General features: G+C 51.5%; 1 protein-coding gene across 5 annotated transcripts in view; it reads left to right on the forward strand.

Moving 5' to 3' along the window:
* Nucleotides 1-27,032, forward strand: part of MKL1 (megakaryoblastic leukemia (translocation) 1) — a 149,054-nt gene that overhangs the window by 120,386 nt on the left and 1,636 nt on the right. For 4 of the 5 annotated variants that reach the window (XM_014464145.2, XM_014464144.2, XM_014464146.2 and 1 more), the window contains 10 exons: nt 10,315-10,370; nt 12,715-12,790; nt 13,656-13,817; nt 17,304-17,479; nt 17,893-18,024; nt 20,489-20,742; nt 20,943-21,114; nt 22,155-23,183; nt 24,061-24,222; nt 24,478-24,538. In XM_014464145.2, the coding sequence (XP_014319631.1) occupies nt 10,315-10,370; nt 12,715-12,790; nt 13,656-13,817; nt 17,304-17,479; nt 17,893-18,024; nt 20,489-20,742; nt 20,943-21,114; nt 22,155-23,183; nt 24,061-24,222; nt 24,478-24,538 (2,280 nt within the window). The remainder of the gene's footprint in view (nt 1-10,314; nt 10,371-12,714; nt 12,791-13,655; nt 13,818-17,303; nt 17,480-17,892; nt 18,025-20,488; nt 20,743-20,942; nt 21,115-22,154; nt 23,184-24,060; nt 24,223-24,477; nt 24,539-27,032) is intronic. The other variant, XM_006098544.3, reaches the window with a different exon arrangement.

The following is a 27,032-nucleotide window of genomic DNA, read 5'->3' on the forward strand; positions in this document are numbered from 1 at the left end:
ATACACCACTTGCACATCTAAATATATATATAACCATAATATGCAAATAGACAGAACAGCGGAACAACTGAACAACCAGTCGCTATGACGTGCGCTGACCACCAGGGTCGTGCGTGGAACATGGTGGGCGTGGCAGCAGGCAGCAGAGCACGGAACATGGCAGGCGTCAGCTGCGGCAGGATGGTGGAGCAGATAAGTGGGGGCACCAGACCAAGGCAGGCACCGGTCGCTGTCATCGGGGCAAACCTCTGGTGGTTACTGAAAATTCTTTGCTCCCGCGCACCGTGGTCCCACCTGGCCCTCGCACCCGCTGCTAGCACCTGGCACTGGTCCCAATTGCTCCACGCTGTCAGCGGGTGCAAGCGGGCCAGTGCCATCAGCAGGTGGGAGCGGCAGCGGAGGGAGAGGGGCTGCCGGCAGGCAGGGGACCAGGGGCCGCAGCAGGAGAAGCCAGACGGAGGCAGGGAGGATGGGCCGAGACCTGCCCCTGTGCCCACCGCAGCCTCATGGCCCACAGTTCCTTTCAAGGTGCACGAATTTGTGCACTGGGCCCCTAGTCTCTTTATAGGATATCTCACAATCAACTAATGCCCCAAACTGAACACAGTCTCTCCCACCCTGTCCCAAGTTCATCATCCTGTGTCCCTTGTCTGGGAGTGTTAATGGCACCATTCACCCAGTCATTCCATTTTGTTCTTCTAAATGGCCTCTGATCACTACTAAGTGATCTTGTAAAAATGCAATTCTAATTATTTTGCATTTCTTGCTGTAAGAATTGATTTCATGCAGGGATCATCAGTAGATGCTAAAACCATTAAGTAAATGGTGGTTAGGAAACAGGATTTTCACATGTCCTCAAAATGTTACCGCACAGATAACATATTAATTACAAACGGTGACATGCTCTGGTGTCACCTTTCAAACTTTTAGCACCATCAGTGGTCGTACAACATGATATATGTGCCTCTTGATGTTAAGAGGTACGCATTACCTCTGTAGTCCTCATGCCAAAAATGTTTAGCCTAAATCTGATGAGGAAACAGACTCAAAATATAGGACATTCTTTCTGCAAGACAGCTGGCTTACATACTTAATTCAGTGCCATTAAAAATGGAAAAAGTAGGAATACTGTTCTAGATTGTGACTAAAGAGACAGCTAAATGTGGTATACGGGACTCTTGACTTAATCTTGGATTGAGTGGGGAGGGAGGGGGGATTCTGTAAATTAGATTATATTATTGAATTATTAATTTTCTTAGGTGTGATAATGGTAGTTATGTAAGAGTATGTCCTTATTCTTAGGAAATACACTGAAGAATTTAGGGATGAAATGTGATTATTATCTGCAGTTTACTTTCAAGTGATTCGGTAAAGAATAACAAAAGGTATGCGTGCCTGTGTGCAAATGAGAAAGAGGTAAAACAAATATCACTAAAAAAGAATTGGTGAATCTAGGCCAGTTATAGGGCTGTTCATTATTTGTTCTTTTGATGTTTGGGAGTTTGAAAAATTCTAAATTAAACGAGGGAGTGGGAAGGAGAGCATGTGAGTGCAGGCATGGGGGTGACACAAATATGTGCCAATTACCAGGTGTGTTTCTGCTCGTTTTATTTTTTAACGAAAAATATCAAATTAGAAATAACTCCCCCACCCTATCCATGCAGTTCTGGCCTTTGACATTGCCGGGGCAGGGGTATTGGGGTGCTTCATTACAGCCTTGCAAGGGGAGAGGGCTCGACTCCCCACTTGACCTTTCCTGTTGGGGCTGAGGCCCCTCTTTTTTTTCTTCTGGTGTCTGGCTGGAATAAAACAATTATTGTCTAAAAGTTTTCCATCTTGCTAGGCTGCCCTTTTCCTGGTCCTTTGGCTAGAGGAGTAGGTTTCGTAAGGGCTTTTTTGGTCCACCTTCATTGGCATTTCCAAGTTGCTGACTTTTTTCAGCACTGGGTCTGGTATGTATGAAGCAAAAGGAAACCCAGGAAACTCCCTACTGTGTTGTTCTTCGGGTCCCAAGGCCCCTAGCCAGTCTGCCTTCTTCTCTCCACCTTTCAGAACTTGCTTATGTTTGTATTCTATACAAAGTGCAGAGTTTTAGTTGTACTTAGTGGGAGGAATAGAGAAAAGTATGTCCGCTACATCTTCCCAGAATCAGAATACATTGAAGCTCTTCATGGGCTGGCCCCTGCCTCCCCTTCCAGCCTCATCGTCCCCCCATGAACTCCTAGGTCCATCCATGTCAGACTACTTGAAATTGCGTGCTTTCATCCCTTCATGCTCTCGCTCTTCCTCTGCCTCAGGTGACCTCTTGACTCTCTTCCTTATCTGCCTGTGGAGATTGTATTCCATTCATTGGATTTTCTCTGTAAAATCTACTTGGTCACTTCACACACTTCTCTCAGGCTGAATATTGCCTCTTCTGTGCTAGGTGGCACTTTAAATCACCTCTACGATTGTACTTTCATCTTGTATTGTAATTATTTGTCTTTTTCCCTAAGCAGACCCTGAGCTGCCTTTGAGGGATGGGACTCGATCCTATATATCCTTGTTCTCAGTAACTAGCATAGTACAGTGGGCCCTCAAATAACATCACTTCACCCAGCATCATTTTGCTATAATGTTGATGAGATGCTGTAGGAACTTAACTCTTGTTACATTAATAGCCTGTGGTAAAATTGGTTTCATGATACTTCAGTTTGCTTGAAGTTGCAGAACCCATCGGCGATGTTAAATGAGGACTTACTAAGTTACTTAAGAATTGGCCATTGGATAGATGGGTGGGTGAATATATTCCTGGTTTTCCACCTGGTTGTTCAGCCCCCACTGGTGCCCTGTGTATGCCCACTGCGTCTGCAGTGGAAAGATCCAGCAGGCTTGCCTGGGAGAAGGGCTGCTTGGGCCATGGCACTCTGTTGACCTCTGTTAGCTGTACTGTTCGTGGCCTTTGAGTTCTTCTAAATACAGAATTGGTGGAGCGCTTCTGGCATAGTGTCTAGTGAGGATGAGAACCATTATTTTCATTGTGTCAGCAACTAATAAAGTGACATTCACACCCAGGCACCTAGTACTTTTTAATGATAATGATGAGGAAATAAGTCTTGATGGTTAATTGCTATCCTTCCTCGCTGAGACTTATTTCTAGAACTGCTTTTGGATCCTAGACTTTCATTTGCCTTCATGTGTAAATAAATCTGGGGATGGTGATGGGAAAGTGCTGTTTAATGTCCTAAATTAACATGATAGGTTGGTTTTCAAGGATTCCCATACTTACTCCTCAGTGCTAGATTAAACCAAGACTGATTGATCCCAGTGCTCCTGCATTGTAAGCCACAGAGCCTGCAGACACACTGAACACGTCTTTGAGCCTCCCCCTTGGAAGTGGATGGCAGTGCAGTCAGTCCTCCATATCTCCAGCTTCTGCATCCATGAGTTCAACTAACCCTGGGCTGAAAATGTTCAGAAAAAAAAATGTTGTGTGGTTGCTGATAGGCACTATATAGTTAGGCCTGTGATGGTTGCCTCTGTACAGAACAGGTACAGACATTTTTCTCTTGTCATTCCCTAAACAATATAGTATAGTAACTATTTATATGGCATTTGTATTGTATTGGGTATTATAAGTATCTAGAGATGATCCTATATAATAAAAGGCTAATATGCAAATTGACCGAACAATGGAATGACGGGTCGCTATGATGCGCACTGACCACCAGGGGGCAGACGCTCAATGCAGGAGCTGCCCCCTGGTGTTCAGTGCACTCCCACAGGGGGAGCGCCGTGAGTGCAGCGGTGGTGGCGGGAGTCTCTCCCACCTCCGTGGCAGCGCTAAGGATGTCCTACTGATGGACATACCTCAAGGGTTCTCAGACTGTGAGAGGGTGCAGGCTGGACTGAGGGACACCCCTCCCCCTGAGTGCACGAATTTCATGCACTGGGCCTCTAGTTAAAGTATAATAAGGAAGGATTGCCTCAGTTATATGCAGATACTACGCCATCTACTTATATAAAAACCATGGGTGGTGTTCGTCACATACAGACGAACAGTGACCAAGCGGAAGGAAGTCAGTCCTACAGGGGTTGTCTTGGCAACAGCTGCACCCTCCCTGGAGCTGTTTCCTGTAAGGGCGGAGTTTGAGGCAGGAACCCGCCCTGGGAGCGTGGAGGCAGGTCTTTCTAAAGTGTGCCGCGCCAGCATGGGGTGAACCTGAGTGGGGCGGCTGAAAGGCTTAGAAAAGACAGACAAGAAAATGAAAGCCGGGTCTCGGTGGGACGCTGCTTCTCTGAGAGACAGCGACCACGCCCACAGCCATGCCTTTAGTTGATAGCAGATGCTACGAGGCAAAGTAAGGGCATGACCAAGATGTTTATAAACATTCTCCTGGGTTTCAATCCTACTCAACTACATGCACCTGAACTCTATCAAGCCCACATCACTCAGGCACGTGGGGCCACATGTTCCGACCATAGGTTCAAGCTTACAACTACAGCTGTTGGCTATAATTGTGCTGGGAGGGCCCTGCCCTCCAAGCTGGGACTTGCACGTGGCAATGAGAGGACTGTGCCCTCTCATCAGTCCAAGGCTTGAACCTGTCCAAAACACTGTAGCGGCTCCCCACAATAAAGTTTTAATTCTGATTCTTTGTTACTAATGTTGTGGCCCCACCCCATAACAAAGAAACAAAGGAAAATTTCCCCATCGAATTTCTGAATAGTATTACTCCTTCGGGAATGCCGTGTCATAAATTAAAATTGAAAGTGGGTGCAATCATCATGCTATTGAGAAATCTCAATAGTAAATGGGGTCTTTGTAATGGTACCAGATTTATTATCAAAAGATTACGACCTAACATTATCGAAGCTGAAGTATTAACAGGATCTGCAGAGGGAGAGGCTGTTCTGATTCCAAGAATTAATTTGTCCCCATCTGACACTGGCCTCCCATTTAAATTGATTCCACAACGGTTTCCCGTGATGCCAGCATTTGTGATGACTATTAATAAATCACAAGGACAAACTCTAGACAGAGTAGGCATGTTCCTACCTGAACCCGTCTTTGCACATGTTATATGTTGCTTTCTCTCGAGTTTGAAGAGCATGTGATGTTACAGTTAAAGTTCTAAGTACTTCATCACAAGGGAAATTAGTCAAGCACTCAAAGTGTTTTCACTCTTAATGTGGTGTACAGGGAGATATTAGAATAAGATTAATCACTTTTATCAGTCATTGTTTGCATCACTGTTGTTTTTATATCATATTTTTGTTGTTTTCATATCATGTTTTTGTCGTTTTTATATCATGCCTCTGTTATATCCTTTTGTTACTGTTTATTAATAAATTTATATATGATTTTCATATACATTTTACTAATTTCCTTTCATCTCTCACACTTCTATTATAGAGAAAGGGCAAATAGCAATATTAAAATATCTCTGCTAATTAATTCCCTTTTTAAAAAAATATATTTTATTGATTTTTTACAGAGAAAAAGGGAGAGGGATAGAGAGTTAGAAAAATCGATGAGAGAGAAACATCGATTAGCTGCCTTCTGCACACTCCCCACTGGGGATGTGCCCGAAACCAAGGTACATGCCCTTGACCGGAATCGAACCCGGGACCCTTGAGTCTGCAGGCCGATGCTCTATCCACTGAGCCAAACCAGTTAGGGTAATTAATTCCCTTTTAATGTGCATGAATTTTGTGCACCGGGCTACTAGTTTTATATAAAGGTAGTTTGGTATCTATGGGGAATCCTGGAAACAGTCTTTCACAGATGATAAGGGATGATTGTGTATTTTTATTATTTATTTATTTTTATTGATTTCAGAGAGGAAGGGAGAGGGATAGAGAGAAACATCAATGATAGAGAATCATTGATAGGCTGCCTCTTTATGCCCCCTACTGGGGGAGATCGAGCCTGCAACCTAGGCATGTGCCCTTGGCCGGAATCGAACCTGGGGCCCTTCAGTCTGCAGGCCGACTCTCTATCCACAGTGCCAAACCAGCTAGGGCTGACTGTGTATTTTCAAAAAGAAAATTGAAACCATTTCTCTCTTTTTAGTTCACAATGACCTCATTTAAGTAATGTAGCAAATGTGTAAGGGGAGAAAGAAAATGGATGCTGGAGGGAGGGAACAGAATATTAATTGGTGGTTTTAGCCTGCCAGGGGCGGGACCTACATCTAGAACTGAAACTGTGAATAAGAATGCCACACCTCTTAGCCACTTCTGTGCATTTGACTTCTGTGGGAGCTTGGTTTGTTCGCTTTCAGGATGTGCTGCTCACTTCCCTTTGTTCACACAAAACCCTGCAAGTGTCCCAGCAGAGCAGCTCCCAGAGAGTGGGGGTAAAGCATCAAGAACTGCCCTCCAGCAGCAAAATGTATATTCCTGCACACAGTGTGCACAGCGCTGGGGTTTGCAGTGGTCTTTGGGGGCTTCTCTTTCAGATACTGCCTTCCAGGGCTTTCTGGGAAAATGAAATTTCTGAGTAATATCCTGGCCCCTCTGACAAAACCAGTAAGGCAGCAAGGCAGAGGGAGATGGGAGTCCAAGATGAATGCAGCCCTCCTGGTCAGACACATTTATGGGTTAACGTTAAGTCTTTTGGATTTTTCCACAACCAGCAAAAGCCTAAAGTTTATGACCTATTTTCTGCTCTGCTGGGCTTCCTCATGTTTCATTCCCTTAGCATGGAAGCCGGAGGTGACTGTCATTTGTTCCTATGTCAAGAAAGCTCCCCCTGCTTACCTTTTTATCACCCCTCCATCTCTTCCAACCCTCCACAGCTGTGGCTTTTAACAAAGCTGTCTAGACATGCATAGGGGTGCCCTCTCAACCCTGCACCCCAGTGTGTCACTGGCTGCCCCAGCTCCAGTCTGTCCCCAACTGAACCTGAGAAGTGCCTTACAGGAGGAGTCCAGACAGAGTCCTGAAGGAAGAGGGGTCATTGCTCCTATCACGTGCGGGAATTATTTATTGAATTGCTGGCCTTGCTATCAGAAAGCAGTTAGAAATACAGAAAGCGCTGCACAAAGTGAGTGGGCTATTCAAGCACTGAGAGACACTGGCACAGTTGTCAACAGTTTTAGAGAAGAAAGAAAGGGAAGACAGAACTAGCCCTGGGTTGGGCCCACCACTCGATGGATGACCTCACAGCTCTCTGCAGTGTTGGTTTTATCGCATATAAAACTGGAACGTTGGTTCCTACCACCAGATTGTTAAAAGGATGCGATTATAATGCGTTATTGTTACAAAATGAAACTGTCTTTTGGGATTGGTCATTATTGTCTTGAATTATTTTCTTGGTCCTCATTTCTGGTTCTCTTAACCAGGCCCTGAGCAACTAATGAATTCAGTTCCTCTGGTCTTCTCATTCCCCTCCCAGCTCATCTGGTATCAGTGCTGAAGGCTGCCCCTCAAGTTCCACAGTAAGACCTGGGTTTTGAACCTTGGCTTTCTGTGCCTGTGGTCACTTTGAACCCTTCTTGTGAGCCTTCCTTACACTGGTTTGTGCTCAGTGCTGTGGTTGAACTGACCTTTCCACCTTGCCTGCACTCAGCCCTACATCTAAGTTTGTGTAATTGAAGCCTCCTTGCCTCCCCAATCTAATAGGGCAAGCATGTCAAACTCAAAGGCTAATACAGGCCAAATAAACAAGGCATGCGGCCAGCGGGCTCCGAGTTTGACATGCTTGTAATAGGGTCATTCTTCTCTACTGTTTGGAAGAAGTTAAGAAACCAACCCCGGGGAGTGGAAAGAACTAAGGTTGTCATCCTAACTCTGCCATTTGCTAGCTTTTCCTATTCTTATCTGTAAAATGGAATGTTACCTACCACCGGGGATCTTTTGGAGTATTAGAACAGGCCTCATCTTTAGGAATTATCTAGAACAGTGCCTGCCACATAAGTAGGTGCTCAGTAACTATCAGTGTCTTCCTTGCTATTACATGTGGTCATACACACAACGGCCAGTTATCCCGTCGTGCTGCATCTTCCTTGTACATGAAGATGATACACTTCCCTTCCATCACATTCTGGGCTTCATGAGTTGTTTTTTCAGAAGTTGGATTTGTGCCTTAGCCCTGGGGATAGCCAACATAGGTTGTTGATTCAGCAAGTCAGCTGGGTTTTTAGACAGATAATGTGTGACTGTGGTACAGAAACTATAGCTGGCTTCTGTGGGAATTGAACCCGTGATTCAACCCAGGCACTGCATTTGATGACAGCAGCACCTTTGAGGCATCGGAGAGTGCACCATTTGCTTCTGAGCACTCTCACTCTCGTTTGACTCTTGAAAGAGTTCTGGGACATAGACAGATTCTCACTCTACAGAGAAGAAAATGAGACCCCAAAAGGTATCACACCAGTAGTCATTGGTAGAACCCAGGACAGGAACAGAAATGCCTTGATTTTTCTACAGGACTTCTACAGGACTTCTGTGAGGTTTTGAACCCAGATGACAGCCATAGTTCTGGCTGTCCCAGTGAAAATTTAGTGCTCCACCACAGAATCCTCCAGTTTTCCTGTCCCGTGTATACTTGGTATCCATTTCTTACAGAATATTCATTAATTCATTGAATGAGTTGTGTGCTGGGTACTCTAGGCACTGAGGATACTGTCAGAAATGAAAGACATGGACAAAACCCCTGCCATGCCCCAATGAAGCTTCTGTGGTAGGAGGCTGACCATAAACAAGTAAGAGAGAGGGCCAGCCCTGAGTGCTGTGGGGACAAACAAGGCAGAAAGAAAGCTGGGGTGGGGTGGGGCAGACACTGTGAGTTTTCTCTTAGATTCCCTGTGCTTATTGTCTTATCCATGTAAGGCTGCGTTCGTTCCCTGCGGGCCCATCATGCCTAGTACAGATTCCTGCATATCAGGGCTTTTGGAGACGGATTTTGCAGTTGAGTCAGCCTAACGCAGTAGAAGCAGGCACAGGGGCTGTCTGCTTACCCACTAAGATGCCCAAGAACTCCCAGAGCAGAGCTGGGTAGCCTGGTTTGTTGGGGCTCCAGCCTGTGCTGTATTTTCCTTCCAGATCATTTGTTAAATCTATAGCTCCCCCTGCTGTTAAAAGATGGGATGGTCTCCCAACTCATCTTTTGAAATAGGGGTTTGTTTGTGTGTGTGTGTGTGTGTGTGTGTGTGTGTGTGTGTGTTTAACACTAAGATTTAATTATTATTATTATTTAATAAGTACTACTGGGACATTTGGAGCTTTGTTCTGGAACTGCTGTTGCTGAGGCCCAGGGTTGGGATGGAGGGAGGAAGTGCCAAGGCCCAGGCAGGATAGGTCATATCTATGCTCTGGCTACTTTTAGCGTCTCCCTACCCTGCACTCCTACCACAGCCAGCAGCCTAGCAGCAGTTATCTCCTCACACGGTTCCGCAGCTGTTCTGAAATTCCAGGGCAGCAGCAGTGACCGCTGTCTTGTACATGTTCCCTGACTGCAAGTGTTCCCTACTTGAAGTGAATCAGGCCTTTCCCCCTCTTGTCCCTCAGGGTGTCCCAACTCGTCATTTGTCACTATAGCCAAGTTTTTGACACAGAATTCTCTTCATGGTGCCAAATTTGTAGAGGGTCCTGATTGGGTCTCCCCACCCTCGGTGTTGTTTGCTGAGTCGAGAGCTGTGGTCCCGGTGGTGGTGGTGGCGGCCCCAGAATAGAGCGGAGTCCTTGACAGGGGCTGCAGAGAGCCCTTCTTGTCAGCTGCTGGTTGTGTGTGTGCACCAGGGTCAAACCTACAACCACTGTGAAGTTCCTTTAGTCCTTAGAGATGAAATTCAAGTTTAATTTTAGCAACACTATTAATATCAGCTGAAATGAAGAAGGAAATGGCACCCAAGTAGACATGTCATTTTGTTTAACAGCCCATTCAGTTTGGTCACTTTGTGGTTCCTCATGAGGTAGAAGTCAGGTGGACCCGGCATGCAGCTCTGATCCTTCCTGAGTCCCCGTCTCCCCGAGAGTAAGGTGAGGCCCGGGAGCTGTTTGTGGAGGTTGACCGATCAATGAGGATTGTGCAGCTAATGGGTCCAGGATATTTTTTAGTTATGTTCGATGGATGCACTTTATAGAGCTTAAGCTTAGGCCAGTGACTACTCCTATTAGGAAAAAAAGTAACCAAAATTATTTTAATGGGGCAGCTGAACCATAAAGGTGTACGCTTACTCGGGTGCCATTTTCTTCATCATTTCAGCTGATATTAATAGTACTACTAAAATTCACTTGACTTCAAGATGCCTTCTCCATGGTAAGTTGTAGCAGTAGACATGATGCTTCACTAATAAAGTAATTCGTTTCTGATTCCTCTCCCAACAGCTTTGAAAAGTCCAGCTGCGTTTCATGAACAGAGAAGGAGCTTGGAGCGGGCCAGGGTAAGGCACGCATTCTTTTCGAGGGCCTCCGAAGAGATTCCCAGAGCCCCTTGCATTGCCGGTCATGTTCCTCCCAGTCTAGCGTGCCTCCAGGGCCAGCCCACGCCTCACAGTTCTAATTAGCAAGCTCTACCTTTTCTGCTTCATCTCCACACAGCCATCTCCCAGCGCGATGATGCAGAACGTGATCAGAAGGAGTTTTCTCCTTTATTGCCTTTAAGAGTATGTAGTGCTCACCGAGCCTTTCTCCTGTTGCTTTGGAGACACTAGTCTTTCCCATGTATAACTCCACCATTACCTTTTGTGGACGTTAGGACATGAACAGCATCAGTGGTCCCTCCATGTCAGTGGCTGCACTGCCCACACCTCTCCAGGGTGGGCATGCACTGGTCTTCATGTGCCCTCAGCAGCCAGTGTCCACTAGAGGCTGTGGAGGCAGAAGCTAGGCCCCCTCTGAGCCCGGGTTCGTGCTGTTGCACCTGGCTTGCTGCCTATTCCCCTTGCTTTCAGTTCCCTCAGGGGCCTCAGGGGGATATTCTGCTGCCCGGTGTGGGCGGAGATGGGGAAGTCGCCAAAACACGCTTCCCCCTCGCACCCCCTTCACTTTGGTCTTTCACGCAAAAGACAAGGGAAGAGAACCTCCCAAAGGGAGGGTCACAGACTGAGGTACCCCACGACCCATAGCTCTTTCAGGGACGAAAATGTTTACCTCCAAGACTTTCCTTACTACCTCCTCTTTTTAAATTATTTTTAAAAAATGTTCTAAGTAGAATCATGATTAATTTTTAGAGAGAACGAGAAGAATGAGGTCATGGGTACTGGGAACCAAAGCAGTAACAAACTGCACTGTTGTAGTGCTGGGAGAGTTAGAGAATATGGGGGGCAGGCGGGGGGGGCAGGAAGGGCATTGCCTGTGCCCCCAACCCATTTGTAAGGCTTGGCACCACTTCCTGACTGCATCTCAAGCAGGCAGGGAGGGAGTAAATATGAGCCAATTAGAGCAGCTGTTATTTTATTGAGTACTTTTCATGTAAAATTATATCATTTTCTTATTTATGCTCACATCAGCTCTTATGAATTAGGTGTTATTATCTTCATTTTCATTTTATAGTTGCAGCTAAGAGAGGTTAAGTAATTTTTCCAGCTAGCAAGTAGCAAAGCTGGGACTCAAACCTTGGTCTGTGGACTCCAGGTATTTTCTTAAGCAGTACTGTATTCTGCCTTGGCCTTGGTCACTGCTCAGAACTTCAGGTGGCTTAGAAAATATGTCTGCTCTGATGGCTGTGACGACCTGCAGTGTCCGACACCTGTTCTAGCATCTTCTACAGCAGCCAGAGCAGTTTTTCTGCCCACTGCAGATGGGGTGATAGATCCAGCGCCCACAGCCACTTTAAACCATCTCACGGAGAGCTCAGCACCAACCCAAGGCTGGCACAGGCTGCCCAGTCAGAGCCCAGGCACCTGATATGGCCAGGCAGGACAGAACCAGGTCTTTACACACTTTCCTATGTGCAGTGTGCTCTGATACTTTTTCTGTTTTTACTCTCCTCTGCTCTAACCTACTGTACCTTATCTTATCCCATTCTCTGCTGATCTTGAACCACTAATGGTCTTGACCTATGGTTTGAAAATTTCTGGTGCAGAGGTTAAGAGCCCAGGTTCTGGAGTCAGACAGATCTGGGGTCACATTATAACATGAGTGCCAGGCAGTAGGGTGGCTTGGGACTGTTGAAGAAATGGCTTAGCTTGCCTGGAGTCTCAGAAATGCGGAAATGATTACATTGGACTTTAAGGAACTAGAATTTTGACACCATGTATCAAAATTAGTATTCTATTTGGTAGTCATTCAGAATGAGTGGGAAATGCTTATAAGATCATGTAAATTTTTTGAAACAAGATATAAAATTATATTCAGTATTATTACAGCTCTGCAAAATCAAACTTGTCTCCCACATGGACGAATGATTAGAAATAAATATCCCAAAATACTAACAATGGATGATTAAAATGTTTTATTGTCATTTTGCTTGGTAATTTTCCATTTTCTTTGATGAAACAATACTAATTTTATAACAGTAAAAGTGATAGAGTTTTAAAAATATATATCAGTAGTCCAACCTCAGACTGACAATGTTCTTGACGGATGGTGCCCTTGGCTGGTGCACTTGGAAGTGGATACGTCCTCCCCTGGCTGCCCTGGGCCTCAGCACCCTGTAGTCTCCAAACTGAGATGGTGGGGGCTGCAAAGGTGACCAACAGCCACCGCTGCTTTTTGGCCCTGTCCATGCCATAAGCTTGTGATCTGGATTTGAGAGCTTTTTGATGGTGTTTTTTTCCCCTGTAGACAGAGGACTATCTGAAACGGAAGATTCGTTCCCGGCCGGAGAGATCAGAGCTGGTTAGGATGCACATTTTGGAAGGTGTGTTAAAATGGCAATGCTTCTAAACCCTGTTCTCACTGTGTGTTCACCGCCTCAGCACCCACACTTCTTCTTCCCTCTCTTGTCACTCACATTTCTGTAGGCAGTGGGTACGCCCGAGCCTTAGCACGCTGAAACGCAATGCTGTGGTTGCCAGGAATTCCCCTGGAAGCACACGTTCTGCTGGGCTGGCTTACCCTTCCTCCTGTGGCCACAAGGTGGCCCTGGGGCTGGTCTCTTGATATAAATTTTTTCCCTCTAAGATCTGTTTTTAAAATGCGTTTGCTTTCTCTTTTTCATTCATTGATTCATTCATTCACTCAGCATTTACTTGAGCACTTGTGATGTACAAGTGAGGTCATCCCAGACACACTCCACCTGGCTCCAGCACACGCTTCTTCCCACATTCTAGTGAAGGCAGTGGCTGCTGAAAGCAGTGTGAATCTCTCCATTTTTTTAGTTTTGAACTACCTTTGGGGTTGGAAGAGAACTTTCCTAGGGTGAACCCCACATTTTGCTGATGAAGACTCTGAGGCCCAGAGCAGGGAGGTGAATTGCCCTGTAACACAGCAAGCTTGAGAAAGTCACTTGGCTGTCTGGTGCTCTTTTCAGCTCTATAGCTCCACCTCAGGGAGTCCTCTGGCCTGGTGGCCATTGTTGTGTGTGGCCACACACTGCCCACAGTAGGGGCTCCTTCTGTCCTCGTGAAACTTTAAGCTGGGCCACCCTTTTCCACCTGGGATGCGCTTTGCATTCTGATGGTCTCTGCTCCTTCCCCAGAGGGAAGGAGACTGCTCTGGAGTTGCCAGGGCAAACCCAGATCCATTTCTACATCCTCCTGCACTCCATTCTCTCCCACGGGCAGAGACCTCGGCTGAGCCTTCCCTTCAGGCCAAGCAGCTGAAGCTGAAGAGAGCCAGGCTGGCTGATGACCTCAACGAGAAGATCGCGCAGAGGCCTGGCCCCATGGAGCTGGTGGAGAAGAACATCCTGCCTGTGGAGTCCAGCTTGAAAGAAGCCCTCATCGGTGAGGAGGCCCAGACACCCTGTGTGCACTTGCAGGCCAGATGCAGAGGGTGGAGGCGGGCTCTGGACTTCTTGCCCTTCAACTTCTTGCTTTGACTTGGGGAACTGAGGTACAGAGTGTGAGAGCCTGATGAACAGGTTGTGTTAGCTTGGGACAGTGCCAGGGGCCACAGGGATCAGTGCCATGGCAACATAGGTGCATAACAGAGAGGCCTGTCCACCTTCATCTCTGTAAACTCAGGGCTGATTCCTTTCACAGGGTAGGTGGGTGTCAGGATCGATGTGTGTAAATATGCGGAAATGCCAGAGATTAGAAATCTGTACCTTACTGGGTTTTTATCAGTGAAATCTCTTTTTGGAGCCTGGCACTTTCCACAGGTATTTCACTTTTCAAATACTGATTGATCCAAGCAGTGGCTAGGTGCTAGGACCACAGCCCCAAAGGCCCTTGGCCTTACAGAGCTCACGTCTAGCAGCAGACACAGGCAGGTAAAATAGGCAGAAGAAGTTCTGTGCTGGAGGGGCACACAGAGAGGGCCTCCCAACCCGACCCTGCCAGTGGGGTGTGGTGTCAGAGGCTGGGCTGGGCTGCAGGGGAGTAAAAAGGAAAGTGCGTGCATGGGAGTGAGGCAGAGCGAGATGTGGAGCTGGAAGGTTGGCGGGGCTTCATGTGTCCCAGTCAGGTGGTTAGACATGATTCCCTTAGATTTTGGTCATTGTTGGTACAGATATGTCTTCTTTGCAACAGTGGACCCAAAACCTGAACCTGGGCAAGGCTGTCTGCTCCTGCCCTTGGGAGGTAGCTGTGCCTTCAGGGGAAGGAGGCTCAACTGCTCCCGCCATGGGCAGGGTACGAGAGGAGAACCACAGGAGTGGACCCCAAAGCATGGCGAGTTGTGCTCTGAGCCTGGGTCAGAGGGGACTGTGGTTTCTAGGGCTTTATCTGCACTGTAAACGGTGGAGCCACAGTGTAGGAGGAGCCATTGTGCTGGAGGTGGGCACACCTTGGGCCCCCAAGAGCCCTTTTATTCACTGCTTTGCCCTGGCATCCATCTGCCTCATCTCAGTGTTTTCCTACCCAGATCTTCACCAGATTCCACGACAGCCCCTAGTTTACAGGCCAGTGTTTGAGCCAAGGTCAGTTCTGGACTCTTCAGCCAGCCAAGACCTGATAAATATTGGCCGAGAGTTGGCAATGTGCCAGGCCCCTTATGAAGGCCTGCAGAGATGAACAAACGATGATGCTTCCCTCAAAGAATGTGGTCTGATGTATAAACTGATGTATAAACAAGTAATCTCTGAGTCTGGCTCCGAGCAGTTGCCAGCATTGTGTAGCAGAAAGGCATGTGCCCTGTGACATAGCTGAGTCACATGGATTGTAGGACAAGGAGCCCAGCACGTCCTTGGTCCTGGGGAGGCTCATGGAAGGGCTGCTGCTGTTAGCAGTGCCGTCCATGGTGGACAGCATGGAATAGTGGGCTGTGTGTCAGGTACAGAGGGAGCTCTGCCAAGATGGGCTTCTCTCAGGGCTGGGGACAGTGGCAAGGGCTGGGGAATGATATGGCCCATTTGGGGTCAACCCGAAGGTTGAATCACATTGTCAAGTGGAGGACAGACGGACATTCCAGGCAGAGGGGACAGTAGGAGCAGTGCCAGGAGGCTTGGTGGAGTGCGGCTTGTTTAAGGCCTGGGAGTAGTTTAGTTTGGCAATGAGGTCATCACTGGTGACGGGAGAGAAGCATTTGCCAGCAAAAGGCAGATCATGCTGGTTGAGGAATGAGCAGGAGGTAAGGAAATGGTGACAGCCAATGTGGTCCATTTGTTCACAAGGTGAGGGGAGAAGGAAAAGTGAGGTGTGGTGGGTAGGAAGGATGTTTAGGCTGGGAGAAGGAGCAGACTGTGGCTGAGGAAGGAGTGGGGAGGAGAGGGAGCTGAGACAGTTCTGGAGCCTGCAAGAGGGGGCTTTTCTGTCTCCCACAGTCGCTTGCTCACACTCACCCTTTCCTCCAGGCCACCCCGGTTGATGTGTGAGATCCATGCCAAGGCCCTCTCTTCCAGAGTTCCCTGAGCCTCCCTTCAGTGTCCCCTCAGCGTCCTTTCCCTTGAGTGGAGCATATACTGTGCTCCAAGGTGATGGCACCATAAACTCCCAGAGGCCTGGACCCAGCAGAGAGGAGCGGACTGCTGGGACCCTGGCCTGCACCGGGCCTCGGGCTTCTTCAGTGCCAGCAGCTTCCTTGGGTTGGAGGGCCCAGGGGTGCAGCTGTAGCTCTTCTTCCTGGTTCCATCATGTGGCTGCTGTCCCAGAGCAGGCCCCTCCCTGGGAGTAAATCATGGGAGAAAATGTAGGTGTGTGATTGGCAGGAAGTCCACGGTGGCCAGCGACCTGACCTCCGTGTGCTGTGTGCCTCTGCCAGGACAGACGGGGTGGAGGGGTGAGCCAGCCCAGCCCTGGGCATTCTGGCTCCATCTCATAGTTGGCTGGTGGAGGAACAAACTAGGGGACTTCCTTCTTAGTCCCAGGGAAGAGAGAGCCAGGTCATGGCCCTGGAGGGGAGAGTTACTGGCTTGTTCTTTGTTCCTTTTCTGTGGTCTTCCCACCACAGCAGATCTCCCCAGCTGTGGCCGACAGCTCACCTTCACGGCGTGGCCACCGCCTCGGTTCCTCTGTGTGGACAGCCGTCGGTGCAGAACCTCTCCCCCGACCGCGCTGAGGCCGTGGCTGGGACATGGGTCTTTTGAAATATCCTACTTGCCCCTGTTACTTACTATCTTCCCTTCCGGCTGTATCCTGGGATTTCCATGCCAGGACCCTGCCCCTCCTACTTCTCCCTCTCAGCCTGGTTTCAGCCAGCCCAGGAGCACCTGCGCTCACGGCCGCCGGCCCAGGGTGGGGAGGGTGGGAATCGCCAGAGGATGGGTTTTCTGCTGGCCTTGGGACGCTGCGAGTCACTAAAGGGAGGCCACCATACTCGCAGTGGGCCCGGTCCGCTTGTGCAGGCAGCCCAGGGAGGAGCTGCACTCCAGAGGTGGTCCCGCTCCTCAGGCCCCTTCGCACACTCAGAGCCCTCACTGCAGGGCCCACAAGCCTCCGGGGGAGGAGAGGAGAGTTTTGTGCAGCCATAGAATGGAAATAAAATGCCTTTAATAGCAGGGGATCTGAGGCAGAGGAGGCAGCAGGTTGCAGGGGCGGGGCAGGTGGGGGAGAACTTGAGTATTAAGACTGACGGCAGTGTAGAGTGAAAAGCAGGAGGCGGAACAGGCCTTTCCTTCCCAGGAAGCACTTTGCTGGCTCAGCAGGACTTCCCAGCCTGCACGCTGGTTCCCTTCTCCTGTCTGCCTCGCTGGGGCGTGGAGGCGAGGAGGCTGAGGGGTGTGGGGGCTGAGGAGCGGGCACCTTGCTGGGACAGCCTCTGGGTGGTGAGCAGCACCCTCTCCCCCTTCCCTGGGGCCGGAAGAGGGGTCTTACTCGGGCTTTGGCTTTCAGTGGGCCAGGTGAATTACCCGAAAGTGGCAGACAGCTCTTCTTTCGATGAGGACAGCAGCGACGCCTTATCCCCTGAGCAGCCTGCCAGCCAGGAGTCCCAGGGCTCAGTGCCATCACCCCTGGAAGCCCGAGTCAGCGAGCCACTGCCCAGTGCCACCTCTATATCCCCCACTCAGGTGAGCTGACCTGCTCAACACGCTTCCCCTGCTCCTCAGGGCCCCAGACTTGCTGAGCTGCCCAGTTCGAGGTCCCTCACTTGGACCAGGCGGCACAGGGAAGTGGGAGGGGTGTTGCCCTGGGAGCTCAAGGGCTGGCTGCTTGAGGGAAGGGAGGTGTCGGCAGTGGATGCAATTTGTTAGCCTCCCTGGCCCACCCGTGTCCACTCATTCAGTTCTGTGATCTTTTCACCACCCTCCGTCTCTCCCTTTTCGAGTTCTCTTTGCCCCCTGACAGTAATGGTGTTCAAGGAAGTGGCTGCCACCCACCTCCAGGCAGGGCAGGGCAGGGCTGGGATGCACTGCCACCTGGGATGGCCCCGCCTCTGGAGCAGCCAGAAAGGGAGGCGTCCTCACTTCCCCTTCTCTCTCAGGTTGTATCTCAACTCCCAGTGGGCCCAGAGTCCAGAGAAACGCTTTTCCTGGCAGAGCAGCCTCCTCTGCCTCCCAGCCTCACCAACGGAACCACGGTCCCCACCGCCAAGCCCACCCCCACGCTCATTAAGGTACAATTCTCCAGCTTGTACCCCGTGCCCCTCCTAGTCCTGCTGAGACTTCACCCCAGGGTAGGGACAGCTGCAGGGGTTCAGGGCTCAGCAAAGCACTGAGGAATGTGGGAGTGCTTTCTGTTCTTGGGGATGCTGGCTGTCAGGGTTACAGCCCCTGTTTACGGAGCACAGTGTGCCAGGCTCTGGACTGGGCTTTCAGGCCTGTAGTCCTGCCCTCCCCGTGGAAACATGCCCACCGTCCCCTCTGGGTCACTGACAGCCTCGAGAGGCGGTGAGGAACCCTGTTCTGCAAGCGACACAACTGAGAAGTGCAGATGGACCCTCGGTCACTCCTCTGGCAGTGCCGGGTGTAGGCTTCTATTCTCTGTCAAGGCCTGACCTGAAATACCTGCAGGGGCGGTTGGGTTTACCGTCAACCCCACGAGACACCTATTGGGGACCTTGAGTGGGGGACACTGTGCTGAGCACCAAGAGCCGCTGCCCAGTCCTCCCTCCCTCAGAGCCTCTGCCTTAGAGTCTCTGAGACCAGGTGCCCTTCCTTCCCGGCCCCGCTCCTTCCCTGTCTGGCCTCATTCTCTCGCCCCCCTGGCACACAGGCCCTGGCCCAGCTGGGCGTCTCTGGTCATCCTTGGTCCTCTGCTCCTGTCACTCACAGCTGGGAGCTGACCAGGTGCGCGTTCTCTCTCCGTAGCTGAGCTCCTGCTGTGCCTGCTGCCTGTTCATCAGTGGAGCTCCCTGGTGCCCTCCTGTGTGGGCTGTGCCCCAGCCCGTTTCCATGGTCTCTGTGAGGCCTCCCCTAGTCCCAGAGGAAGCACCAGCGCCTGGGCCTGGTCACGGTGCTCCAGAGCGCTTGCTGGCTCCGGGCTGCTCCCTCATCACAGGCACTTCCTTTGTCTCTGTGGTCTATTCCTGATTGGCCACCGATGTCAAAGGTTTTCCCCCAAAATTCCTCCTTCAGACTTGCTTCTCGTCATATGACCGGTGCCTTCCTTTGACCACCATACATTTGAAAGAATGTGTATGTGTTTGTCTACACTTCCTCTCCTCTGGGGAGAGCCCCCAGCCTCGCCAGGGAGCCCTCCTCAAGGCTTCCTAATTCCCCCAGCCCCTCTGCCTCTGCCCCCACGGGTCGTGCTCCTCTTTCTGCTCTTCCCTTGGCTTTTCCTCCTCTTCCCTCTCAGTGGGGTTCCCCAGGCCCAGCTCCCAGCTTCCATCCTTAGTCCCTTTCGGCTCCACCCTTCTGAAGCTGCTCTGGGTAGTCCTGTCCCCCCACCCCCACCCCGGGCCCATCTTCACGCACTCAGTTGCTCTGCCAGCTTTGCCGTCTTCTCTTTCTATGCTCCATAGCAGTGGTTCTCAACCTGTGTGTCTCGACCCCTTTGGGGGTCGAACAACCCTTTCACAGGGGTCGCCTAAGACCATCGGAAAACACATATATAATTACATATTGTTTTTGTGATTAATCACTATGCTTTAATTATGTTCAATTTGTAACAATGAAATTGGGGGTCACCACAACATGAGGAACTGTATTAAAGGGTCGCGGCATTAGGAAGGTTGAGAACCACTGCTCCATAGCAAACCCAGAACCTCTACCTGATTCCCATGAAGGGACCACCATTGTCACAGTTGCCAAAGCTCAAAGCCATAAACCCTTGAACTGCTTACCTGCCTCATGCTCCTTTTGTCCCCTCTTCCTCTAGTCCGTCTACCCAAACCTTCCTATTGGCTCCCACTGCCACCTGGTTGAGACCCCTGCTGATCCCACACCGCCTCCACCCTTCTGTCTAGCATTCTCCGCTCAAAGGCGACTAGGCCCGCCACAGCATTGCCTGCACACCCTGCTGGCTCCGCCCCTGTCCAGCTCCACCCTTCCTGACCCACACAGGCCTTCGGCAGGACCTGCTGGCCCTTCCTGGTCTGCTGGGTCCTCATGGACACTCACGTGGGAGGCTCTGTGCCTGCTGGGGTCTTGGAGGCCCATTTGGTGAAGGAACAGTTTTTGGAGTCCCAGCTTCACGTGGTGAGATCGAGATCACTGCGACCATGGGAAGGGACTTCACAGGCCTGTTTCCTCATCTTCACGTGGCCTTGCTGGTTCCTGCCCAGGCAGGATGCTTGCAGGTCTGCACGACCTGGTCTTTGTGAAGTACCTGGTGTGGATGGCACACGCTCCAAAAACAGCTGTTCTACTTTCTTGTCATGTTTCCTCTGCTGGGGGTGACAGTGACTGTATTTTTTGGTTGATTTTCCCTCCAGCCTAGAAGCAGTTCCCTCTGTCAGCCCTTGCCCCTCCTTGGGACACTCTGGGCACTGATTTTGGAGGGAGAGAGTGGGACTGGGTAGGATGCCTCCTTAGAAGCCACTCGTTACAATAGGACGGCCACCAGCCTCCCACTTGGGGGCCTCCCTCTGGAAGCCCAGGATGCCCCCTGACGGCCCCTGTCTCCTGTGCCCTCAGCAAAGCCAACCCAAGTCTGCCAGCGAGAAGTCGCAGCGCAGCAAGAAAGCCAAGGAGCTGAAGCCAAAGGTGAAGAAGCTCAAGTATCACCAGTACATCCCCCCGGACCAAAAGCAGGACAAGGGGGCGCCCCCCATGGACTCCTCCTACGCCAAGATCCTGCAGCAGCAGCAGCTGTTCCTCCAGCTGCAGATCCTCAACCAGCAGCAGCAGCAGCACTATAACTACCAGACCATCTTGCCGGCCCCCCCAAAGTAGGAGCCCCCTCCCACTCCTGCCCATCCCACCCGTGGGTGCCCCAAGATAGGCAGATGCCCGGTCTTGGGTGGGTGAGCCCCAGCCTTCGAGGATCCTTTGGTCTGGATCCTGCAGGAATGGCCCCACACCATCTCCACCCAGCCCTGGGGGTGGAGGGCCTTGGTGGGTCCTCATTTCCACCTCATCTTTTCCTCAGGCCAGCAGGTGAGGCTCTGGGAAGCGGCGGGGCCCCCCCGATGCGCAGCCTTTCCACTACCAGTACCAGTTCCAGCTCGGGCACCCCTGGGCCCAGTGGGCTGGCACGTCAAAACAGCACCTCTCTGACTGGCAAGCTGGGAGCCCTGCCCGCCAACCTGGACGACATGAAGGTAGGTGGTCACCCCAAAGTTAGGGAAAGCAGCCAGCCCAGGCCCCATGCTCATGGCAGCCAGAGCAGAGCTCCAGCCTTGGTAGAGGCACCTGGAATCTGTTCAAGGCCTGCTTGGCTGTGGTCGAGACATCAGCCTTGTCGCGGGTCACGACCACGAATGGCATCAGCCAGCACCTGCCAGGGCCTGGGGCTCACTCAGCCCTTGTGTGTCTCTCCTCTTCCTCGGCCTCTTCCGTGCAGTGTGGGGAACGGGGAGTATTTCCCGCTGAGGATGAGCTAGCGGAGGTGGCTCAGGATGGAGGTCTGGCTGGTGGTAGAGCCCGGATTCAGACTCGGGGCTGCCCACTTCAGCACCTCCACCTTTTCCACTCTGCATTTAACCCCTCCCCTATCTGCTGGGCCAGTGCCGAGCCACCCGGGAAGGGAGTGGCCCATCCTCGTGTCCTGGGACCTTGGAGGGGCGGGTCATGTTTGGGGCCTGGCCTGTTTTCTATGCCTGATCAGCATATACGGTGGATCGAATTCTCCTCCGAGAGTTCACCCCCTGAACCAAGCAGGCCCCTCCTGAGCAGGCCTCATGGGGGCCTTTGGGCACAGGCCTCAGAGCCATCAGACCTGCCTTAGCTCCTAACTGCCGCTCGTTAGCTCTGTGATCTTGAAGAAATCGTTTTTCTTTTGTGAGCTCAGTTTTCTCACCTCTAAAATCCAGTCACTTCATTAAATACGTATCGAACACCAGCATGATGCTGGGGCTGGAGATAGCTGAGGGCACATCCCGCCCAGACGCAGGGTAGGGAGCATTTTAACCAGGCCCCTGGGGAGGTGAGGACGGAAAAAGGGAGGAGGCTGGGGGCATGTGTCTCACCCTCAGGGCTATGGGAGGGTCAGACGGTTGATGTATAGTTACTGACCAATGAGGCCTGAATAGACGAGGCCTAACAGACAAAAAGCTTGTCCCTCCCATCCTTCCCTGGTGCCCTCTTTCCTGGACCCAGTTCCCTTCATCCCCTGCTGCCCTGACTCTCCATCCCCTTGCAGGTGGCAGAGCTGAAGCAGGAGCTGAAGTTGCGGTCACTGCCTGTCTCTGGCACCAAGACAGACCTGATTGAGCGCCTGCGTGCCTACCAAGAACAAGTCAGCCCTGCCCCAGGAGCCCCCAAGGTCCCTGCTGCCACCTCTATCCTGCCCAAGGCTGGCGAGGTGGTGGTAGCCTTCCCGGCGGCCCGGCTAAGCACGGGGCCTGCTCTGGTGGCAGCAGGCCTGGCCCCAGCCGAGGTGGTAGTGGCTACGGTGACCAGCAATGGAGTGGTGAAATTTGGCAGCACGGGCTCCACACCCCCCGTGTCTCCCACTCCCTCAGAGCGTTCACTGCTTAGCACGGGAGATGAGAACTCCACACCTGGGGACACCTTTGGCGAGATGGTGACATCACCACTGACCCAGCTCACCCTGCAGACTTCGCCACTGCAGATCCTTGTAAAGGAGGAGGGTCCCCGGACCGGGTCCTGCTGCGTGAGCCCTGGGGTGCGGGCAGAGCTGGAGGGGCGTGACAAGGACCAGATGCTGCAGGAAAAGGACAAGCAGATTGAGGAGCTGACCCGCATGCTCCGGCAGAAGCAGCAGCTGGTGGAGTGGCTCAGGCTGCAGCTGGAGCAGGAGAAGCGGGCCCAGCAGCCCCCGCCGGCCCCCACCCCGGCCCCGGCCCCCACCCCGGCCCCTCTTGGCGTCCCAGTGAAGCAAGAAAACAGCTTCTCCAGCTGCCAGTTGAGCCAGCAGCCCCTGGGCCCTGCTCATCCCTTCAGTCCCAGCCTGGCGGCCCCCACTCCCCACCACGTAGACACTTGTGCCCTGGTGCCTCCTTCGGTGGTGGTGAAGCAGGAAGCCATGCTGCCTGAGCCGGAGCCGGCTCCCACCCCCCAGCTGCTTCTGGGCCCACAGGGCCCCAGCCTCATCAAAGGGGTGACACCTCCCACCGTCATCACTGACTCTGCAGGGACCCACCTTGTCCTCACCGTGACCAATAAGAATGCAGACAGCCCTGGCCTGGCCAGTGGGAGCCCTCAGCAGGTACCTGGGTGTGGGAGGGCAGGGGACACAGGAGTGTGTGATGGTACTTCTAATGACAGCCTGTTTACTGGGCGCCCCCATGGCGGGGCAGTTAGGCTGGCTTCCTTTAATCTTCCCTTCAACCCTCCATACTGAGGGATTGCCATCCCCATGTCACCAAGAAGGTACTAAGATCTGGGATGGTTAAGGGACCAGCCCATGACCCCACACCCATGAGGGTGGAGCCATCAGTGATTGCCATCTCCTCTGGCCATTGCTACCAGAACATCCTGCACCCTGGTGAGGGCTCTGAGCAGCCCCCACCCAGGCTAGGGCCCACTCTTGCCTCTGCTCCATGGGAGTGGGACGGCCCCAGGTGAGGGTCAGGGAGGGGCTGCTGGGCTGAGCCTGCGGTGACCTTCACTCCTCTTCCCCACTCAGGCCAGCTGTCCCACCAAGGTGCCATTGGCAGCTGACTCCCTGCTGCTGCCACCTTCACAGCGCAGACCCGTCACCCAGCCTGCTTTAGGCTTTGTGTGGCCTCAGCCCTGCAGAACAGGGTGGAGGGGACAGTGACAGGAACCAGGCACCTCAGGATGGGAGACAAGGGCTCTGAGACAGAAAGGGAGGAATTAGCCCAGAGCCCCCCTCCCTCCCATGTGGCTTGCACCAAACTCCATGCTCACCCCACCCTCTGCAGGATCAGAGGTCAGGGCCTCCCCCAACCCTTATTCCTTCTTCCCCAACGGCTTTCATGAAAGCTTCCCGAAAGCCAGTGCAGCTGGCCAAGATGGCCTGGCCTAGATGGTAGGCGCCTCCTGCCTGTGCTCCTTGAGTGTGCAGATCCCTGGGCTGTTTCCCTCACACCAATCACTGCTCCTCTCCCCATTCTGTCCAGCCCTTGTCCCAGCCTGGTTCTCCAGCCCCTGTCCCAGCAGCCCAGATGGACCTGGAGCACCTGCCACAGCCCCCATTCGGGACCTCCACTTCTCTGCCGAAGAAGGAGCCGCCTGGCTATGAGGAAGCCGTGAACCAGCAGCCCAGACAGCAGGTGAAGAAGGTAGACTGAGGCCTGGCCACGTTGGGCGGTACCTAGGCTGCTGGGCTCCTGCAATTCCCCCGAGTCCAGCTGGAGGATAGGGGTGGGCAGGAGCCAGTCTTGTGAGGTCAGAGAGGCCTGAGGGAGGGGGCCATTCTGGTCTGGCTGCCGGCTCAGGGGCAGAGGGGAAGAAGGCCTATCTATACCTTGAGCCTGGCTGGGGGCCTCCTGTTGTAGATTTTCATCTTTTTTTTTCTTCCTATTTTTCTCCCATAGGAAAATGGTTCCTCGAGCCAACAGATGGATGACCTGTTTGACATTCTTATTCAGAGTGGAGGTAAGGCCCCGAGCTGCCTCCCCAACCTCCTCCTTTCTCCATAGGTTGTCTCCAGCCCTCAGTGGGTTGATCGATTGTGTTTTTGTACTTTAGATGCAGCAAGTGCTGAGATGCATGCTCTCCAGGGGCTGGGGGAGGGGGTGTAGCAACACACGTTCGCTTTACCCTGGGACATAGCAGTGAGCAAAATAGTGAATGCCTTTTTGTGAGAGATAAATGACAAAACAAGTAAATTATATCATGTTAGAGAAGTGCTATGAAGAGGGAAGAGAGGTCTGAGGTGCACGGTGGGTGGGTGGTGAGCAGGTGCAGAAGTCAGGGCAGGGGCAGATCACAAGGCCTCCTGGGTGCAGGGTAGAGAAGCTTTGACTCTGACGCCAGAACTACACATCTTTGAGGAGTGTTCAGGTGTAAGGGCAGGAGCCAGGAGTGATCCAGGCCAGAGGCCAGGGGCGAGGCTTGGGAGGCAGTGGTGAAGAGAAGGCTGGAGCCTGGGTATATTTTGGAGTGCCGGTGTGACTTCCTTATGGATTAGGAAGGATGACACCAAGGGTTTCAGCCTGAGTCACTAGGATGCAGCTGTGTGACTGCGGGGGAGCTCCGGTGGGGTGTGGGGGGGACGTATAAGGTGCAGCCTCAGCTGGGCTTAGATTATGTCCCCAAAACTGGAGGAATCAATGTGGACGCCGCCCAGGTGAGGTCTGGGCTGGAGGCAGTAATTTGGGAGTTGTTGGTGTCTAGATTGGCAGAGCCAAGAGGCTGGGTGAACAGAGAGAACGAGATGGAGTTGGGGACACAAGCAGATGAGGCTGGGCAGTGAGCCGCTTCTGAAGCCAAGGGCTGCTGATGGGCGATCAGGGAAGACAGGGACCTCAGCCAGGGTGTTACAGTGGGACCAGGGGCAAGTGCCTTTTAAGTGGGTTGAAGGTGTGGGAAGCAGCAGGTCTGGAGGAGTCTGAGCACAGGGATTTCATTAGTGGCAGCAGGCACAAAGCAGAGTGTGTGGAAGTTCTCTTTCAACTGCCTTAATTACGTCAATAGGAAGAGGATTAAGATGGGAAGGTAAAGTGGGAGCCCAGCCATGGAATTGTACACTTTAAAATGGTCAATTTTATGTCAACATTTTATTTAAAAAAAAAAAAAAGCTCAAAAGCTGACATTACTTTCAAGGTCACTGATTCTGATCTTAGGGAGACTCCCTGGATGCCAGGGTCTGCAGTGGGGCCTGAGGAGCATTTCTGACCAGGGCAGGTAGCACTGAGGCTCCTGGGGCAGTTGGAGAGGCCTGGGTGTGAACTTCAGAGGAACTGAAACTGGAGGGATGAGGCTGTCCAAGAACAGAGAAGAGAGATTGTGCAGGAAGTGGAAAGGGAGCAGGCCTTGAGCTCCAGCCTCGAGAGATGGCAGAGAAAGAGGAGGGGAGTGCTGAGAAGTGGGCAAGGATGCCAGGAGAAGAGGGCATTTGAATCAGATGGGTAGAGTGGCAGCATCCTCAGTGGTGGTATTTGGGCAGGTTGACAAGCTACCTCAGAGGGAGCTGGTCATCTGGTCAGAGCAGTGTGTCCAGCTGGGACTGGAGCAGAGTGGGTGGGAAGATAGGACCTAGGTCAGGGAGCAAGCCTGGTTTCTGCATAATTTTGATTTATTATGGTAAAATACACAAGATTTGCCATTTAACCACTTTAAATGTACAACTTAGTGGCATTAAGTACATTCACAGTGTTGTGCAACCATCACCACTGTTCTAGAACTTCTTCATCCTATACTGACACTCGTTTACCCATTTCACAGTAACCTGCCCTCCTCCCCCCAGTTCCTGGTAACCTTTGTCCTATTCTTTCTGTCTCCATGATGTTGACTCCCCTAGGGACCTCACATAAGTGGAATCATGCAGTCTTTGTCCCCGTTGGTTCTGTCCTCAAGATTCATACACATAGCATGTGCAGAATTTCCTTTTTATGGCTGAATACTTCATCGAATGGGTGTATCACATTGTGTTGATCCATTCTCCACTGATGGACACCCAGGTTGTTTCCACCTCTTGGTTACTCTGCGTAATGCTGCTGTGCCCATGGGTGTACAGATCTCTCAGTCCCTGCGCGCTTTTCACTTATTTTGGGTGTATCCCCAGAAGTGGGGTTGTTGGATCATAAAGTTCTCGATGTTTACCTTTTTGAGGAACCACAAAACTTTTCCATAGCAGCTGCACCTTTCATGCATACCAGCAGTGGACAGGGTTCAGATTTCTCTGTATCACTAATATGTATATTCTTCTTTATAGCCATCCCAGTGGATAAGCAGTACCTCATTGTGGTTTTGATTTGCATTTCCCTGATGACTAGTGATGTCAAGCATTTTTTCATGTGCCTATAGGCCATTTGTGTACCTCCTATTGGAGAAATTCTGAGTCCTTTGCCCATTTTGCAGTTGGGTTTTGTTGTGGATTTGAATCACTTATCAGATATATGATTTGTAAATATTTCCTCCTAATTCC

Source organism: Myotis lucifugus, unplaced genomic scaffold (assembly GCF_000147115.1).
Source record: "Myotis lucifugus unplaced genomic scaffold, Myoluc2.0 scaffold_239, whole genome shotgun sequence".
In the NCBI taxonomy this organism is placed as follows: domain Eukaryota; kingdom Metazoa; phylum Chordata; class Mammalia; order Chiroptera; family Vespertilionidae; genus Myotis; species Myotis lucifugus.